This window comes from Lagopus muta, chromosome Z (genome assembly GCF_023343835.1).
Source record: "Lagopus muta isolate bLagMut1 chromosome Z, bLagMut1 primary, whole genome shotgun sequence".
NCBI classification, from domain to species: domain Eukaryota; kingdom Metazoa; phylum Chordata; class Aves; order Galliformes; family Phasianidae; genus Lagopus; species Lagopus muta.
Window position 1 is genome coordinate 24,321,792 of NC_064472.1, and position 20,818 is coordinate 24,342,609.

At 42.9% G+C, this 20,818-nt stretch overlaps 1 protein-coding gene across 1 annotated transcript; it reads right to left on the bottom strand.

The window, feature by feature from the left end:
* Positions 1-11,290: 11,290 nt before the first annotated feature.
* On the bottom strand, positions 11,291-20,617 carry F2RL1 (F2R like trypsin receptor 1). The gene is made up of 2 exons (XM_048931788.1): positions 20,479-20,617; positions 11,291-14,053 (listed from the first exon to the last, which is right to left on the bottom strand). Exons 1-2 carry the CDS (start codon positions 20,546-20,548, stop codon positions 12,948-12,950), a joined length of 1,176 nt encoding a protein of 391 aa, XP_048787745.1. The 5' UTR covers positions 20,549-20,617; the 3' UTR covers positions 11,291-12,947.
* Positions 20,618-20,818: the final 201 nt, after the last annotated feature.

Below are 20,818 nucleotides of genomic sequence, written 5' to 3' on the forward strand. Positions count from 1 at the left end.
GCAGTCATCCCTCACATGTGCCAGCTCATGCTTGTTCTCAGACAGAAGACTTGTTGCTTGATGGATGCAATATTTGATCAAATGCCATCAGCCATGGACAGCAGCTCCCATTCAGCTGTCTGGTTTCATGCATCTGTCTCGGGGCTGGAGGTAACCAGCTGCCAGAGCTGAGAGTTGTTACCCTACTAGATCATTTCTCTTAACTCCTTAATGCAGATTGGTTGCATACAGACTTTTGTTCTCCTCCCACACTAAGTTCTCTTGCTTCATTATACAGGTGCTCACTAATGCTCATCACTGCATATTATTAATACATTCAAAATAAAGGAATGAGGTTTAGCCCACATGAAGAGCACAGTACCAGCAAACTGCTGGTAAAGCACTCCAAACATTTACATAACTTTTGCTATAAACCTGTCCTTCACAATCAATCCCATGGAGACCAGATGAAACAAATTTTACCTGCAAAGGTGCTGCCTGTGAGTTACAGTTCCCTTAGGGTTCTTGCTATCATGGCTCATCAGGGATTGCATCAGTTTTCTCACATGGATCATCTACTGGAGTCTGCTGTGGCAAAACACAGTACCCAGGTGAGTGTTAAGCAGCTTCACGTTACATTCAACAGCTGGCAGTGTATGTGACAAGAAAGCAGCTTGCACAGAGAGATGGCACTGGACACATCCAGCCCAGAAACACAGGAAAACTGTAATTTTATTTGCATTCAGGTGTGCAGCCTCTCTACTGAAGCACACAAATTAGAACTTGGCCCTGATAGAACTTATTACTCAGTAACAGCACAGATCATAGCATCACAGGTCCACAGAAACATTTGGGTTAGAAGGAAACTTGAATATCATCCAGTTGCAGATCCTCTGAAATGAGCAGGGACACTTCCCACCGGATCAGGTTGCCCAAAGGCCAAGGTTCAACCTGGCCTTGGACAATTCCAAGGATGGGGTATCTCTTTCTCTTATAGCTTTCTCGTATAGCCTTCTCTTCTCCAGGCTGAACAAGCCCAGCTCCCTCAGCCTTTCTTCATAGGAGAGGTGCTCCAGCCCTTTGATCATTTCCTTAGCTTTCCTCTGGACCCGTTCTAACAGCTCCACACCTTTCTAGCCCTGGGGGTCCCAGGCCTGGACATAGTATTCCATATAGGGCTTCACAGGGGCAGAACAGAGGGGGACAACCATTTCCCTCTCCCTCCTGGCCACTTCTCCTTTGATGCAGCCCGGAATACTTTGGCCTTCTGGGCTGCAAGTGCACACTGCTGGCTCATGTCCAGTTTTTCATCTGCCGACAGATCTAAATCCTTCTCCACAAACTGTCCTCAATTGACTCATCACCCAGTCTGTATTTGTGGTTGGGATTGCCTCTTATCACTGCTGAATTTCATAAGTTTTGCGTAGGCCCTCCTTTCAAGTCTTCCATGATCCTTCTGGATGGCATCCTTTCCCTCTAGTATGTCAGTCACACCACTCAGCTTAGTGTCATCAGAAAACTTGCAGAGAGTGCACTCAATCCTACTGTCCACAATCCCAACAAAGACATCAGATAATATCAGTCCCAATACTGACTGTCCTGTTAGCAGTTGGGATGGAATTAATTGTCTTAGTAGCTGGTATGGTGCTGTATCTTGGATTTAGAATAATATTGGTTACACACTGTTGTTTTAGTTGTTGCTGAGCAGTGCTTACACAAAGCCAAGGATATTTCAGTTTCTTGTGTTTCCCTGTCAGTGAGGAGGCTGCAGTTGCACAGAGCTGGAAGGGGACACAGCCAAGATGAGTGACCAAAGGAAAGGGTGGCCAACAGGAAATTCTATACCATTTGATGCCATGCCCAGTAGTAAACCTGGGGGGAGTTGATTGGTGGTGGGGAGCTGCTGCTTAGGCATCAGTCAGTCGGTGTTGAGTAACAGCACTGATTGCATCACATGTTTTGCTTATTATTTTATCTTCATTATAATTATTATGATTCCCTTTCTTTTCTATCCTATCGAACTTTCTTTATGTCAATCCAAATGTTAACTTCTTTTTCTAATTCTCTCCTCCAACTCATTGAGAATGAGTGAATAAACAACAGTGTGGTGCTGAGCCACAACACGACTCCCGAGGGACACCATTCGTTACTGATCTCCACCAGTTTGAGCATGACCACCCAAGCGATTCCTTATCCATTGAATGCTCCATCCATCACATCCATGTGTCTTCAGTTTTTTGTGTGGGACAGTGTCAAATGCTTTGCACTAGTCCAGATAGATAATCCCAGGTAGATCTTGGCAGACTCGAGCTGGTTCTTTTCTAGTATTTGAATCACATCAACAGTTGCAAGTGGTTTGCAGGCTCTAGCACTACTACAATCCTATTTACCTCCATGTACGTACAGGACAAAGTACATCTTTCCTTCTTCCCCCAGTCACCACAGGGGGACTAACAGGCTAACAGGGAAGCTGTTTGTAGCCACACTTAAATGACTGTGAAGTTCGTGTCATGCTGACTGGCACTGGAACGGATAGGCCTCATGGATCCATGTCACAGAGTTTCTGCAGGGCACTCAATGCACCCTTCACAATCACTAGTGTTTTTTCCAATATCCAATGTACCTCCACCTCCTTTGGCCTAGATAACAGTGAACTGACTACATAGTCATCCTGTTATACCGGTCCTGCCAGCAAACAATGCTTGGAAAATGTTTGTCTCTAAGTCTACAGAAGGTTATTGATACTGAGAAAAACAGTGCTTGATTCCCAGGAGAGCTACATGTTTAGAGACGTGTTACATGTCTACAGTCAATTTAAAATGAATGTTTAAATTGTTGATGGTGTTCAAAAGGGATTACTGTGAAAACTCAGGGATAAAATAACTGAATTTGTAACAGTTGGACATTACCTCTTACAGAAATTGCACTTGAGTTCTAGAAACCAATGTCTTAACCTATAATTAAAAGCAAGTTCTTTAGGGTCCAAGAGAGTGTGATCCCATAAGTCAAATACATATACTTACATCTATATATGCTTATAGCCAGAGCCATCACTGAGGAATGTTTGCATCCTTTGAGGAAAGGCCACTCTAGCCTTTGTAAAGAGAAGTCTGGGCTTAATGACTTTTTTGGAGTTATTGGAAGAGGAAGAACACACATGAAGTCAAGAGCAGATACAGTCTACCTGAATTTCCAGACAGGAACAAAGGGCAGCAGGAAAATGTTTGGTCTTCACAACAAAGGGAGCTTACCAGCGTAGTGCTGGACATGTTCTGCACATTCATAGCTGGTCTGAAAAGGTTTAAGCAGTGAAGAATAAAAGTTTGCTGAAGACACAATGTTAGTCAAGACAGTAGGGACTTTGGCAGAGAAAAGTCTTGCAGAAGACTTGCAGAAAGTCTTGCACAAAGACTTGCAGAAGACCTTTGCAACACTGAGCCATGAATTGACAGATGAACTAAGTTAAATAACTGTAAAGTGAGCTTCACAAAGAAAAAAACATCTTGCTTTATGCAATTATTATAAGATAAAACTACTGTAGTCACTCTGGAGTGCAGTACTGAATTACAAGCAGTTCTATGAAAACATCAACCCAGTGCAGATTAAAAAACATAATTCTAATAGGAGAACTAAATGTTGCAAGGTACTGGGAAAATAACTGGGAGTAAAAAAACAGCACTCATCACTCTGTCATCTGTGGAGTGGATATTGTATGTAGCTGAGGGACAGAGCAGAGGAAATAAATAGAATTATCACATGTTGAATTGTGTCTGAATTGGGGTGACTGAATTGGCCAGGAAGCCTCAGCCTGGGAAGTAGCTCAGAGGAGGAATGTGATACTGGCCTACAAAATTCCAACAGACATGGACAAGGTGGCCAGAGACTCATTCACATGCTTTTCTTCTTTAAGAAGCAAGTGCCATCAAGGCACTGATTCAAAGCAAGTAGGATGAGTTTGATTTTCACTGCAAAACAACTCACTGATATTTCTAACAGACCAGCCATATCGGACTTCAGCAGCTGGATTTTGTGAGTGTACTTGTCTCATTTTTTATTCTGAGGTCCATAGCACACCACTCTTATGGTGGTGAAATGTGACGAACTTCACCTGCCCCATCTTATGTGAATATGTCATGCTGTCCTTGCGCTCTGCTCAGCAGTTCTGCTGCCTGCTGACACAGTTAACTGTCTCAGGGCGTGGTGAGTAGGTGGTGGGCCCTGGGTCTGTGCCACCAAAGCCATTCCTATCTTCTCACATGGGGCTTCACTGCTTTCTGCTTAGGCATTAGACAGAGGCTTTGCAGTTCCTGCGCTTCAACTTGCTTTGCACATCCACAGTGTGAACTGGTGCTGACAGTGAAAGACAGGCTGCTTCTCTCCCTCATGCTGAGCCAATCCCTTAGCAACTACACAAATGCTGTTAATATATAAATCAAACCTTTGCCTCACTCTCAACTCCAGGTTTAACTTCAACTGATTACTCTTCATTGATTCATTCCACCACAAGGTCATGCATGCCTGTGACAGCATGAGGGAATGGTGTGATCTGGCAGCCAGGGCAGGGCAAACACGGCATTACAGCCTATTAGCAGCAACACGTGCTTGAGACGTTTGTGTAACCATGACAGTGTGCACATAAATTACACTGATCTTGAGTTCCTTGACACTTGAAAAGGACTGTTTTTATAGCATCCAAGCCTTCTCTCACCCATAGGTGTGGAGGGATTTGTTCCACCTTTTGGTGTTCGAATTGCAAGGTTAGTACTGTAACTGCTCAGAATTCGTTTGCTATTACCTGAAGGTGATCACCTTCATACCAACTAGTCCTGCTTTAGTGTACAGTTAGCAGCCAGTTTCACCTTCCTGGGCTAACTGTGCTTGCCCCATCTCTGTCTGGCTGCATAGGAACTCAACTGTCAATTCACATATGCTTAATTCAGCTAAGTACTACATTTCAGTAGTGTTAGTTTTCTACTGAATCAGCCCTCTAACCTTTCCTACTCAGCTGCATAACACCAATGCCTGAGAAAGGAGGGGAAGAGAAACAGGATTGTGTCAAGCCAACATAAGATGCTCCTCCAGGATATCAAGTCGCATACAGCACTCTAACTATAGGCATGTTTTATTCAAACTTGCAACCTCTTTTATTATCCTGTGTGCCACAGATAGCCTGGTCTACCTGCCCACTTAATGGGAGCAAAATTAACTCTTCATAAATTCAGGATAGGGACTTGCATTGCAGATATAGATGGGAAAATCTGTATTAAAAACAACACCACTGTTTTAATAAAAGCTTGCCACAATTTGTCATTGCTTTAAGAAGAAATAAAACAAGAAAAAAAAAAATAATTCTTACATAGGTTCGTTCCTCTTCTGTATCTGCAAATTAACTTGCTCTTCATCATACTTGGGTCAAGGCACATGAAGAAACACACAGGATTGTTTACCTAGAAGTTAAAGATCTTAAAAACTATTGGACGCTTGATTAAGTTCTCAGTAGCTGTTCTTTTCTTCTTCTCCTAACCCTGCAATAGTTTGATGCTGAGGGAGATGACCCCAACATGCATTAGAAAATAGAATGAATCTCAGCCTCCCAAAACAAAAAACCCATTCTATCAGTAAAACAGTGAATGCAAATAAAAAATGGATATTAGTAATCTATATTAAAAAAGAAACATGACTGAAGATATCTGCTCAGTGAGAGCAAAGTTGATCATGAGCCTTGAACAGTGTTCATAGAATCACAGAATCATAGAATCATAGAATCACAGAATGGTTTGGGTTGGAAGAGACATTCAAGATCACCTATTTCCAACCCCCTGCTACAGGCAGGGACACCTCCCTCTAGATCAGGTTGCTCAAAGCCCCATCCAGCTTGGCCTGAATGCTTCCATGGAGGGGGCATCCCCAACCTCACTAGGTAACCTATTCCAGTGTCTCACCATTCTCACAGCAAGAATTTCTTCTTGATATCTAATCTAAATCTACCCTCTTCCAGTTCAAATCAATTTCCCCCATCCTGTCACTACATGCCCTTATAAAAGTCCCTCCCCAGCTTTCTTGTAGGGCCTCTTCCTGAAGGTCTCTATAAGGTCTCCTCGGAGCCTTTTCTTCTACAGGCTGAAGAACCCCATCTCTCTCAGCCTGTCCTCGTAGGAGGGATGCTCCAGCCCTCTCATCATCTTTGTGGCCCTCTTCAGGATCCACTCCAACATCTCCATGTCTTTCTTGTGATGGGGGCCCAGAACTGGATGCAGTACTCCAGGTGAGGTCTCATGAGTGCAGAGTATAGAGGGGCTCCCATCCCCTTGACCTGCTGGTCACACTTCTCTTGACGAGAACCCAGGATAAATATACCCAAGATAGGCCTTCTGGGCTGCAAGCGCACATTGCTGGCTCATGTTGAATCTTTCCCCAACTGACACTCCTAAATCTTTCTCAGCACGGTTGTTCTTAAGCCATTCTCTGCCCAACCTGTGTCTGTGTTTGGGACTGTTCCAATCCAGGTGCAGGACCTTGCACTTGGCCTTGTTGAACTTCATGAGGTTGCCATGGGCCCACCTCTCAAGGCTGTCCAGGTCCCTCTGGATGTCATCCCTTCCCTCTAGGCGCATCAGCTTCACCACTCATCTTGGTGTCATCTACTGAGTTGCTGAGAGTGCACTTGATCTCACTGTTTGTGCTACCTCCAAGGCTGTAGCATTGGTCTCAACACCGATCCTTGAGGAAAGCCACTTGTCACTTGTCTCCACTTCAACACTGAGCTGTTGATCACAACTCTCTGAGTACGACCATCCAGCCAATTCCTTATCTAGTGAGTGGTCCATCCATCAAATCCATTTTTCTCCCAGATGGGTGACCAGGATGTCGTTCTCCAAACTGTATCACATACAGTGAAATCTCTTTTAAAAATAAATCATTCTGTTAATTAAAACTTTTCCTCAGAAAGTTTTCAGTCACGCCACGATAACATCTAACTCACAGACCTCTGCTTTTGCTTCAGGTAAAAGGTGAGATTCTTCGTTGCTACCTGCTTTGAAAATCAATGATTGAAGCAGGCCACAGGGAACAAGTACTAAAGCATATCAACACTCTTTCATATGAGCTGCAGTGCTCTGATGTGACTACTTCATTTTCCCCAGCTCTGATCCTACCAATGACAGGAAAAGAACAAAAAGTGAGGGTACATGCAATATTTGGTGCACTTCCAAGTACACCATACACAATATAATGGCAAGAATTAAACTGTACATATTGTCAGGAATAAGCAATGGAAAGCACTAAATTGGGTTAGAGATTTTCAAAGCACTGTCCACCAAGGAAAAATTTTCAGCAGCCTAGTGTGAAACAAGACAATTGATGTTTCAGAATGCACTGAAAAGATACACTTTTAACTTCTGGAATGTTACAGAAAAGTTAGTTAAATAGCTAAAGAACTGTTATAGATATTTCTGATGCAGTATAGAATGTTACACAAGACTGTACAGCACATATATCCATAAATTGTAGTTTATGTGTTTTCCGTAACTTCAGGCATGCAAGTGTCCCCCTGGATTTAATGGATATATTAAACACATTATTCATCAATAATATAACTCTCACCCATGGCTTATGAGTGGTATTGTTGTGGCACTATGTGGATGCTCATACAATTCATCACCTTTACAACATTGTGGTTTAACCTTGAAGGCACCACACAGCCACTTGCTCACTCTCCCCAAGTGGGATGAAGGAGACAATCAGGGAGGTAAGAGTGTGAAAATTTGTGCATTAAGACTATTTACTAGATAAAGCAAAAGCCACAATCACAAATAAAGCAAAGCAAGGAACTAATTCATTACCTCCCTTTGGCAGACAGCTGTTCAGCTGCTTCCAGGAAAGCACAGCTCATCATATGTAAAAGTTTATTGGGAAGACAAACACCGTCATTCCAAGCATCCCCCTCATTCCTCCTCCTTCTTTATCTCAGCTTTTATTTCTGGGTATGATGTTGTACGGTACAGAACTTCCCATTGGTCAGTCTGACTCAGCTGCCCTTGCTGACCCTTCCCAACTCTTTGTGCACCCCTCAATCCCCTCACTGACAGGGCATCATGAGATGCTGAACAGTCCTTGTCTCAGTATAAGCACTGTTCTGCAACAACTGAAACATCAAGTCATTATCACCAAAAATCCTGAACAGCATCATGTGAGCCTCTACAGAGAGGATTTACTCTACTCAGCCAAACCCACACTGTCATCCACTCCTTTTCCCAAACCCACACTGATATCCACTCCTTTTCCCATATCAGTAACATCGCGTTCAGGTTCTACACTTTTCTACACATCTTTGTTAATCATCACCCTTCAATTAATACACATGTATGGTTCCCCCAGCCTATGATCCACGCCTGTGAATCATCCATTAAAAGTCCATAAAATATCTACTGTGTTCTTTTAGTCCATGATTTCACTTCAGTCTCTTATGGTGATTGTTCAGGACAGGAGAGGCAGTATGATATGTGGATGCCAAAGCCAGCTCAGGTCAGGTCTCGTATTACCTTCTATGAGGCTTCTGTTGGTTTGAGTGGACTATAGGATTTCCTCTAACAACTCAAATCATGGGTTACAACAGTTTAAAGGTGTACTCACTATAATCTCCACCCCACATCCCTTTGGACTAGGCTGAAGAATTTAGCATTGCAACGAACTCCCTCCCTGTTGCAGTCTGGGCTGGTCCATCTGCTGTGGTTTAACCCAGCAGGCAGCTCAGCACTACACAGCATTTCATTTACTCCCCCTCTTACCAGTGCAATGGGGAGAAAAACTGGGGGAAAAAAAAGGTAGAATTTTGAAGCAGAAAATGAAGAGAGAAATAGTAGAGCAATGACATATAACAACAAAGATAACAGTATATATTTACAAAACAAACTATGCTCAGTGAAATTGCTCACCACCCATCGACCAGTGCCCAGCCAGTCCCCAGCAGTCTGCTCCCCAGCCCCCGCCTCTCAGTTTTATATTGTTTTCACATGCTTTCATATGGTACAGAATATCCCTTTGGCCAAGGTAGGTCAGCTGCCTTGGTTCTGTCCCCTCCCAGCTCCTTGTGCTCCCCAGCCCCTTGCTAGGAGGACAGCATGAAGAACTGAAAAATGAAATGTCCTGGGCTTTGTGCAGCATTCCTCAGCAATAACTGAAACATCAGTGTGTTATCAGCATTTTTTCTTCTAAAGTCAAGACAGAACATCATACCAGACATTATGAAGAAAATCAACACTGTCCTAGCAGAAACCAGAATACCATCCTCAACATCCCTGAGAGGTGTACCTGCTTCAGCATGGCCTCATCCTTGAATCACAGTCTACTGTCCATGTTGTGTACCTATCCTGTCTACTGCGTACACAGTCACAGATGCTTTGAGGTCTACCTGTTCTAGTGTACACAACAATTATTAACAGGCCACAGCTTTCTCAGAAGTATACTTTCTGTGGCATGGACTTATCCACATTCAGAGTTGTTTTGAGGTATAAGTACAAAAAAAAAAAAAAAAAAAAAAAAAAAAAAGGCTGCTCTGGTACAGCTTTTTTCATTCATAATAGATCCTTCAGAGGTCCTTTCAGACACTGATGTGTCACAGTCTTATCCATGACCACAGACATTTCAAGGTATACTCGCATGGCCTAATCCATAGACTTGGATGCTGCAAGGTGTACATGCTGTGACACAGACTTTACCATGGCCACAAATGCTCTGATGAATACTTGCTCCAGAGTGGACTTACCTGTGGCCACAGATGCCTCAAGGTGTATGTGCTCCCATGTGGGCTCATCCACAGGTCAGTCATTCAGTGATGACTTCAGTTTGGTCTGGAGTCTCAAGCTGTATCATCAAGCTGTGTCATCAGCACAGAGACAGCACTGACACCATGGCCATTTGCCAGCCCAGGGACATGGCTGTTATCAAGACACCTCCAGGCAAAGCAAAGCAAGGTGATAGGGAGTAGAGCAAACAGCAAGAAAAAAATAGTATCCACTAATAAGCCCTGGACTCTAACATATAGTAAGGCAAGCCAGGCCAGTAACAACCATAGGAGTCTACCGATCAGCAGTACAACAGCTTTAATATCTTCAAATTTGGTGTAGCACAATCCACAGTCTAATTGCATTTTGGGCAGCAAAAGGACTACTGTAGATTAATCTCGAAGGCATCTCAGCACCACAAAGCCGTTCACTCACTCTCCCCCAGTGGATGGGGAAAACAATCAGGAAAGTAAAAGCTTGCAAACTTGTGAGCTGTGACAGTTTACTAGGTAAAGCAAAAGTTGCACAGACAAGCAAAGCAAAACAAGGAACTCATTTGCTACTTCCTATTGGCAGACAGCTATTCAGCCACTTCCAGGAGAGCGCAGCTCATCATACATGAAGGTTTGCTGTGAAGACAAACACTATTTCCTCCTTTACCCCAGCTATTATTGCTGAATATGGCACCCCAAGCTACAGAATATTCCTTTGGTCAGCCTAGTTCAGCTGTCCTGGCTGTATCCTCTTCAACAGGGCAGCATGCCCTGAGAAAGTCTTTGGCTCTGTGTGAGCACTGCTCTGCAATAGCTGAGGACATCAGCGTACCAACACCGAAAATTGCAAACACACCATCATACAAGCCTCTAGAAAGAAAATTTGCTGTATCCTAGCCAAAATCATGACAAATACAGCCTTTAACCCTTGGACTCCTTGCAGAACTCAGGTAGTGCTCAGGGCACCACTCCAATCACATGAACTGCATGCCATTCGAGTTACTCATTACGGCATATAAAGCAGGAAGCACATTAGGCTATTCAGAAAGAAAAAAAAATAGACCTTCTCATACTCCGTTTATTGTGCACAGAATAAGGAAAGAATTTAGATGTTAAATCTTTGCAGTAAGGTATGGTCTTTTTTGAACAGCTATTTTCCATTAAGGACGCTACATTACATCTTCAGTTCAATAATAAACAAGCAATTGTTTCCCTACTTGCTCTTCATGTTTCCTGACAGAAACACAACTTTCACACCTAAAAAGCACTTGTGTTCTGTGTGACCTAAAAAGCTGTACACTCTGCTCTTCAGACATCCATTAAAATGACTTGCTGTTTTAGTTAGGACCCACTGGGATACCGTAACATTTCACTGTTGTATTAAGTATCTGTTTAGAATTGGTAGCCAAGATTGCAGCAAACAAAAGGAGGGCTAGAGCTTTTTTAGCCCTCAAAAGGAGTGGTCAAACACATTAAACAAACTTCTTAGATTTTACTATGTGTGAAAGAAAACTACTGAATCTGCAGATGCTTAGAAAAAATGTTTGTTGGCTTTATTAACAATTCCAAGTTTATCACAACAGAGTCAAAGTTCTAACAAACACATCTTCATACAGGGTGATGAATGAGCTCATCAGAAAAGCAGGGGGAGAACGTGGAAACAAAAGAATAAAACAAGGGACTGAACTGACTAGAATAAAAGCAAGCAATCACAAGAGAACAAAAAAAGCACATAACACAGTATTTATTATAGGAATACTTGCAGCCTTTAAACTGTACATAACTGCTCTGATTCTAGCTGCAGTTGAAGATCCCCATAAGGCTGGCTATTTCCCATCTATGTATCAGTTGTTCCAGAGTGTTGTTTGGACTGACAGCTTCTCTATTTGCTTACGTTTGTAGGGATGCAGCTCCACCTAAGTCTCAGGTCACTCAAACACTAGTGCAATGTACAGCTTGGTGAGACTTAGGAGGACTGGAAGATTTGAAAAAATCTGGAAGATTTGAGAAACCACCTGTATAACAGCAGCTTTTCAGATTGTTGAGTAAATGCATTTCCATATTCCTGAGTGGTCACAAATATTACAGATGGGGGAGAAGGGTTTAAGATATTTTAGAAATCCAATAATGTTTAAGTTCCGTATCTTTATTAATCTGTTCTATATCTCATAATTTTCCCTGAGTTCTGAACCATTTGGCTTAGTTATCTGAAGGAGACAGAGGTATGTTCTAATGAAATGCATCAACAGGTAATCCTACTTGACAAATTCTTACGTTATAGCTGTAGCTGTCAGGCTTCCAATTCACTATGGAACAATCTCTCTGAAACCAGGCAAGTTGAACTGCTGAGCCATTTGAAAAATATATAAAAGCATTAAAGAAAGCAGGCAATTCAAATTTGTTACACATAAAAAAGTCTTATTTAGATACCTTAAAAAATACAAGGCGTTATATATAAAAAAAATAAAATCAAAGCTACTTATCAAAATTTTGTTAAATAGACTCATTTAAGATCTGGTTCTGGCAAGCACTAGGTAACAGTATATAATCTCAACTAACATTTTATTTATCCAGTGCTAGCTGATAACAGGTTCAGCTTGCCAACTTAACACGATAATCTCACCAGGCTTCTACAGTGTTAGTATTTAAAACATTTGGAAAACAATGTAAGATTATATTATACAGCAAATAATAAGCACTCATGCTGCTGGACCCACAACAACATAGTGAAGTAGATTCTCCTTTCATTGTGTTTAAACAATATTCAGTGTAAGCATGTACAGAGAGCAATGCTGGATGTAAATAATGTGTTTCACTGTTCATTACAGTTAAAGCCAAACAAAACAGATTTATCTGTTAATTAAATATACTAGTGACTCTACACAACATCCCAGTGACATTCTGCTTTTAGACAACTTCAATATTGAACAAAAATGTCTTCAACCCCAGCAGACTGAGGCCAGCAGCACTTTTGCAAAGCATCAGAAATGCCATGATTTTTTTTTTCCAGTCTGGTTAGAAGACTTATCAGTTTGCTAATTCTGTACAAGATCACCTGTCAGTTCTGACATCTAGGCTTCAAATGTGAATAAAAAAGCAAAGTTATTATTTCTTCAAACTGTTATACAAAATAACTTTCTTGTAACTGCCTTCCTTAGAATAGTAAAAAGTCCACTTTTTTCTAGGACTGAAGTCAGTAGGTTGATTTAGTGGTTCCATTTGAGTTTGAAGAGTAAGAATTAGATTTCTTGGGGTATCTGCCTGATGAGAGAGAGACTTGCATCCTCCGTGTAGTTCGCATGCTTCGGCAAATAAGAGCATTTTTAAGATTGTCTCTGAAGTCTTTTGAAATATAGTAGTAAATGAATGGATCAATACAACTGTTCAGTGTGGACAGACACAGTGCAGTTATGTATGACATGTACAGAGAGCTCTCATTATTGTTTCTGAGTTGCAGATAGTGCACAACAAGTAGCACATTGCTTGGTGTAAAACATATGAGATACATGGACAGGACAGCAATAATGAGCTTGATTGCTCTTTTTCGTTTCTTCCCAGTGCTTATATCTGAGATTGAAGCATTCAGAGTCTTAATCATTAGTATGTAAGCAACAGCAGTGATGAGAGCTGGAATTAGGAAGAGTCCAATTGCAAGTGAGAGGAAGTAATTGAACATGTCATGAGCTAAAATATTGTTAGGTAACACATCATGGCAGGTTGTGATGTTAAGGTCTGAAATATACGCTGTCTGATTAACAAGATACAGTGGAATGGTGCCCAGCAAAATCAGTATCCAGATAGCAAGGGAGATGCCCAGGGCAATTTCAAACTTCTTTCTTGAATGCACTATGGGGTTCACTACAACCCAATACCTTTGCACACTGAGACATGTCATAAAAAGAATGGAGCAGTACATATTTCCATAAAAAAATCCAACAAGCACTTTGCAGAGACCTTCCCCAAATAGCCAGTTATTGCCATTTACATGGTATGCAATCTTCAGTGGGAACCAGACAACGAAGAGAAGGTCTGCCAATGCCAAGTTAAGCATATAAATCACAGCTGGATGTTTCTTCTTTGTTCTGAAAAAAAAGACCCAGATGGCCATAGCATTGCTTGGCAAACCAATGATAAAGACAATGACATAGACAATGGGAAGAAAAACTGTAGTCAGTTTTCCTGTAAGGACTTTTGCTGCAAAGTCATCCACTTTGTATGTCTCCTCAGAGGCATTATCAGTATTTGGAACCCTCTGGCCAGCAAAACTTCTTCCTTTTGAACTGCTGTTTCCACTTCTCTCTAGAAAAAGAAATAAAAATTGAGAAATTGCTGTTATTTATTTTTCTTGATTTTTCTTAATATTTTTTGAAATCTTTAAGATAAACTAGGTAGCATGATTTACACTGTACAATTAAAGAGGGCCTTATCAATAAAAAAAATTAAACATTTTCAAATACTTGACTATTTTTCTTCCCTTTCTTTAGTTTATTAACCAAACAATACCTATATCCTTATTCAAGGATTGTATCATCTATCAAAAAACCTTCCCACATCATCAGGTGCTTCTACTAGCTCAACACTTGAAATAGAAACTGCTTTAAGTATTCCACAGCACTATTATCCTTTTTCATGGTGCTGCCAGATTGCTCAAGTGCTGAGATTCATAAAACTCTGTAGCAGGCATCCAACATATATGCCGTACAAGTTTCTTACATGAGATGGCCTCAAAATCAGCTAGGCAGAAAATAAAGCATGGAATCATAGAATGGCTTGGGTTGGAAGCGACCTCAAAGATCGTATAGTTCCAAGCCCCAGTGCTGTGAGCAGTAACCAATGAGGCACTAGACCAAACTGCCCAAGGGCCCATCCAACCTCACCTTGATTGCCTCCAGGAAAGGGGTGCACTGTCCTCAGACTAGCTGGAACTGAAACAACTGGAATGCAATGCAGGAAGCTATGTGTGCAGGAACCAGGGAATTGATGGTTGAATCACCATCCCTGGATGTGTTTAAAAACTGTTTGGGTGTGGTGCTCAGGGACATGATTTAGTGGAGGGTTGTTAGAGTTAGGGTAGGATGGTTAGGTCACGGTTGGACTCGATGATCTTTATCGTCTTTTCCAACCTTAGCAGTTCTGTGATTCTATGACTCTATGTGTAAAAGACTTCTGAAGAAAGATGTTGTACCATATCCAAAGCTAAATATGAACACACTAACTTTGCCCGAGAAGATGCAGAAGGGGCAGATATCTGTAATCTCCTTCCAGTTCTCAGGTAAGGTAGTTAAGTAGTCCCTACAATTTCCACCCAAATCACTATGCTGCTAGAATTAGCAGCCTAGACCGCTTTGTACACCAGAAAGTTATTACATATTACTAGTCAAAATGCACTAACAGAAAATGACAGTGCAATTACTCTGTTCCAGAGAGTCAGCCAAAAATCCACAGAGGTAGATGGAGTGGACACGAAACACGACTGTTGGTGGTAGAAGTATTTTAACCTTATCACAGTTTCTATTAATATCTGAGGACAGCTGTAGTGGGAAAACAAACAAACAAACAAACAAACAAAACCAGCTCCAACTCCTCCACTCAAAACAACACAACAAAAACAAACAAACAAAACCAAACCACACACACACACACAGAAAAACCCCACAGGAGTATAAAGAGCTTTCTTAATGAAGCAGGTTTGTGCGTAAGAAGACAAAAACAGTGTTTAAGGATGAAACTTTTTTCTTTCAGGGATGACTGTTTTTGATATAATTCAAAAATAAAAAATGCTTAACAGCTTAAATTTTGAAGCATAAGAATTATCAGACAAGAGCCAGATAAATACACAGCTATCCATGTTTCCAACACAGTGTCAAAATAGATTCTCAGAAATAGACATATAATGTGTACCAATTCTTGGCTATATAGCTGGTACGTGTATGAGGGTTTTGGTTTTTAAGATGATGGGACTTCCTATGAAATACATAATCCACCAGAGAGGGATTGCCTAGGAGAGGCATCTCCTAGGAGAGATGCCTCTGCCTAGGAGAGGCAGGACAATTTCTGGCAACAGGAAGGCCAACATAGTGAGCCAGGCTTTTAAAAGAAAGACTTGTAGGGGAAGCTCCAAAAATCACAGAATCACAGGGGCTGAGTGACCTTAAGAGATGATCAAGTCCAACTCCGCTGCTAAAGTGAATTCTATACAGTAGGTTGTACAAGTAGGTGTCCACACAGGTCTTGAATATCTCTATAGGAGACTCCACAACTTCTCTAGGCAACCTGTTCTCCTGAGTCATCAGCCTTACCTTGAAGTTCTTCCACATGTCAGTATGGAACTTCCAATGCTCAAGATTTGGGTCACTGATTCTCATCTTATCACTGCACACCACTGAGAAGAGCTGGGCCTCATCCATTTGCCTCCTACCTCCCTTTAGACATTCATAAAATATAAAAATACATAAAAAATGGCAATGCTCATGCTTTTGCAACCAAATGGGGAATAAGTCAGGCCAATCCAAACAGTGATAAATATTCCTTAGTTGCCTCTTGCAATATGAGCCAGAAGGTCAGCTACCTCAAAGGTGCATATAGCTACAGATGATCCTCTTGCATTCTTCTGGAGAAATATGCATCTTCTACTCCCGTCTCCTCCCTAGAGTGTCTATATACCAATGCATACAGCATGGGGAGTAAACAGAAAGAACTAGAAATATGTGTGAGGCCTCAGGATCACAGTCCCCCTGTAATCACAGAGATACGATGGGAGAGCTTGCATGACTGGAATGCTGTAATGGATGGCTAGGTACTCTTTAGGAAACACAGGCCAGCAAGGTGAGGTGATGGAGTTGTTCTTTTTGTGAGACAGCAACTGGAATACATCAAGCTCTGCCTAGTAATTAATGAGTGGAGACCTTATAGATCAGAACTAAGGGGAAGGCTCACACGGCTGACACCACTGTGGGTTTTACTACTGACTGATCAGAGGAAGAAGCTGACGAGGCCTTCTACAGAAAGCCAAAAAGTAGCCTCACTATCAGAGGCACTTATGGCTCTTATGGGGTATTTCAGCCATCCTGATATTTGCTGGAAAAGCAACACAGCCAGGCAAACACAGTCCAGGAGGTTCCTCCAGAGAATTAAAAAAAAATTTCTGACATAAATGGTGGTGGACCCAATAAGAAGTGTGCAGCTGGACCTTGTTCTTACTGCTTGACAATGTGAAGGCTGGGGGCAGTCTTGGATGCAGAGACCACAAGATAGTGGAGTTCAGGACCTTACATGGACGTACAAGGCAATAAGTAGGATTGCAACCCTGAACTTCAGCAGAGTCAACTATGACCTGTTCATGGACCTACTTGGAGGTATCTCATGGGTTACAGCACTGGATTGTAAGTAGGCCAAAGAGAGTTGGTAGACATTCAAATCCACTTTTTCCAAGCTTATGACTGCTGTACTCCTAAGAGTAAGAAATCAGGCAAAGGTGGCAGGAGTCCTGCATGAATGAGAAAGGAGCTCAGTGAAAATCTCAAGTGGAAGAAGAAAGTCTATGGAATGTGAAAAAGGGGTCTGGCTGTTTGGGAAGAATACGAGAATATTACCAGGGCACAAATGGATGCACTGAGAAAGGCTAAGGCCTGCTTTGAATTAAATCTGGTTTGGGAGGTCAAGGACAACAAGAAATGTTTCCTTAAGTATATCAGTAGCAAATGTAAGATGAGGGAAAATGTGGGGCCACTGCCACGTGTGGTGATTGCTCTGGTCATGAGGGACTCCAAAAAGGTACAGTTACTGAGGATATAAGGAAAGGCACTGTCACTCCAGTCTTCATAAAAGGCAAGGAAGAGGAGTTGAGAAACTACGAGTCAGTCAGGCTCACCTCCATCCTTGGGACTTAATGGAAAAACTTACTCCTTATGTAACATCCAAGCAAGTGGAAGAAAAGGTGATTGTCATGAGCAGACAACATAGATTCACAAAGGGGAAACCATGCTTGTCCAATCTGGTAGTGATCTATGATGTCATCACAGTCTGAGTAGATGGGGGTGAGCAGTGCATGTTTTCTACCTTGACTTCAGCAAGCTTTTTACACTATATTCCATAACATCCCCATAGGTAAACTGAGAAAGTGTGGGATAGATGAGTGGATGGTGCAGTGTACTGAGAAGGAACTGGGCTTGTTTAGCTTGGAGAAAAGAAGACTCCAGGGAGACCTCATTGTGGCCTTCCAATACATGAAGGGAGCAAGAACGACTGTTTAAATGGGTTGATAGCGATAGGACAAGGGGGAGTGCTAGGACAAGTTTTAAACTAAGACAGAGGAGATTTAAGTTTGATATTAGGAAGAAGTTTTTCACTCAGAGGGTGGTAGCACACTGGGAACAGGTTGCCCAAGGAGGTCCCATCCTTGGAAGCATTCAAGGCCAGGCTGGATGTGGCTCTGGGCAGCCTGATCTAGTGGTTGGTAACCCTGTCCACAGCACGGGGGTTGAAAGTAAATCTTTGAGGTCCTTTTAACCCAGGCTATTCTACCATTCTATCAGTACATGTTACAGTCCGACCTGCTCAAAAGGAGCCCTGTGGAGAAGGACCTGGGTGTTCCAGTAGACAGTAGGTTGGCCATGAGCTTTGCCGCTGATGTTCACAGGCTTGTTTGAAATGTATAATCAAAGATATTCTTCAAAAACACTATAGTGTTAGCACAACACTGAAGAACAAAAGCAACACAAAGTAGATTGAAGAGCTCATGACCCACAATTAGTATTGCAAGAGTGACAAAACAGAGAAAATAGTTTTATTGTTGCTATCCTTCGTTCTGTTTTGGAAGACATGGTCAAATTAAACGGATTGTTTCAGACAACAAGTTTGGCTTTCACGCTCACTTCTTTTGGTTTCGTCTTCAAAATTTGACTGTTACTGGTCAGCTTTTATTAGCCCAGCTGGCATGCATTGGGAGGCAGTTCTGCATCCTGTTTCTGTAGCAGTTAATGCTCCCTCCCAGGGCAACCAATCCTTTGTTAGGTATGTGCATTTTCTACAACCCTTTCATACTCGCTGTTTTCCATAACAATTGCTGGTTTTTTCCAAGCAGTTTCACCCCGCCTGACTCAAAGGCAGAGAATGCAGTTAACTTGCTTATCTGCCCACGGGAAAAGCTTACCAGCCATCATGGGGACGAAATATTCCTTCCACACCAAAAGATCGTTTCAACACTGTTGCTATTTGTCCAGTATTACAGAATTACAGAATTCCCCAAGATGGAAAAGACCCACAAGGATCACTGAGTCCAAATCCTGGCTCCACAAGGAACCACCCAAAAACGGGACTGTGTTTCTGAGAGTGTTGTCCAAATGCTTCTTCATATACAACCCACAGCGCAAAAAATGAACTACTATGCCCACCCTGCAGATACAGAAGTGGTGGTACTACACGGTATCTAGTTCAACTATTGCAGCTCACAGTGGTAATATCCACACCGGACTACAGTTAGGACTATCCCAGTGCTTGGTTCAGCAGCACAGATTCACTGTAAATCCACAACGTCATAAGCCTATTGGACAACAGCCATGTCTCCTGACTTAGAATTGTAGAATCATTAAGGTTGGAAAAAAGGACTAAGAACATAGACTAACTTGGGTTGGAAAAGACCTCAAAGATCATCCAGTTCCAAATCCCCTGCTTTGGGCAGCTCACTAAATCAGGCACTAGATCATGTTGGCCATCACCTGGTAATAGTCTCAGCGATCACCTATTCCAACCGTGGACCCATCAAGCACCATGCCCCCTGAGCCATGTCCTCTGCAGCACATCTTGGCACAGGGAATCCTATCAGTAGCTCTCTCCTGTCTCAACATCAGAACATCAAGCACTTGGCTTCAGTGCTGAAGCTCGCCACTTTCTCCTGCCGAGCTGTTTCCACAGTCACAGCTCAGATAACAGGGATACCAGGAGGCAGACCCACATCACCAACTCCGTGCTCAACCACGAAATTTGCACCTAACGCCTCACTGATTTTCACAACCTGAGGATTTCACGCTGCCTTCCGTCTGCGAAACTTACAGCAGCTCCAGACAGCACAGACGAACACTGAGCCAAAACGTACCAATGCACAGCAAAGCAGAACGCATCTGTTGCCATCGCGTCCCGGTATCGAGCACGCAGCTGATAACCGCGTAATAAAAATCCAGCGTTTGCGTGTTGAGAAAGCACGACCTACCATGAAGCTGACTTCATTATTTACACAGTCCTTATGCATATACTTTTACTACATAAGAAGGCACGGTAGGAACGAATGCAGGACGGCACAGAGCAAAGTGCACGCTGAGGTACAGCCCTGAGGCTTGCTGCAAAGGCAGGGAAGTGCGAACATTAAAGCAGCAAAATCCCAACATCACTTTTTTTTTTTTTTCCCCCTTCCAAATAACACTTATGTCCAAAAAAGCAACATAAACTAACAAAAGTAGGAATTAAAATTAGGGAAAAAGCAAAAACAAAAACAAACAAACAAACAAAAAACCAACCGGAACAAAAAGTGAGAACAGTCTTTAAAGATCGCTGTCTTGTTTGCGGTTTTTTTTTCTGATACAACCTCAGTCCGGCCGCTAACCGATCGCGAACAGCTCCACAGCCGGTTATGTAAAAAGCCGGCAGCCACCGAACGCCGTGCTGCCCGATGGAGGAGCCGCCAGGAGAGCCCGCCAGCCCCACAGCCCACGGACCCCGCGCCGTCTCACCTGTGGGAGCGGCAGCCGCCAGCAGGGCGCTGAGCAGCAGCAGCACGCACAGCCCGCGGCGCCCAGCCATCCTCCCTCCGCTCCGGACGCAGCCGCCGATCTATCTGCCGCACGCCCGACCAGTTTCGCCCGATACCTGAACTAGGAGGGGTGGAGGGGGCGGAGGGGGCGGAGGGCGCGGCCTGCCCGGCAGCGGGCGGGAGGGCGGGGCCGCGCCTCCAGGGCTGAGCGGAGCAGCGCCTATAAATGGCGGGGGGAGCCCCGCTGCGGGGTTCCCTCGCGGCTCTGCCCCTCACAGCTTGCGCTTCGCTTGGGACTGAGCTGCTGCTGGAGATGTCCT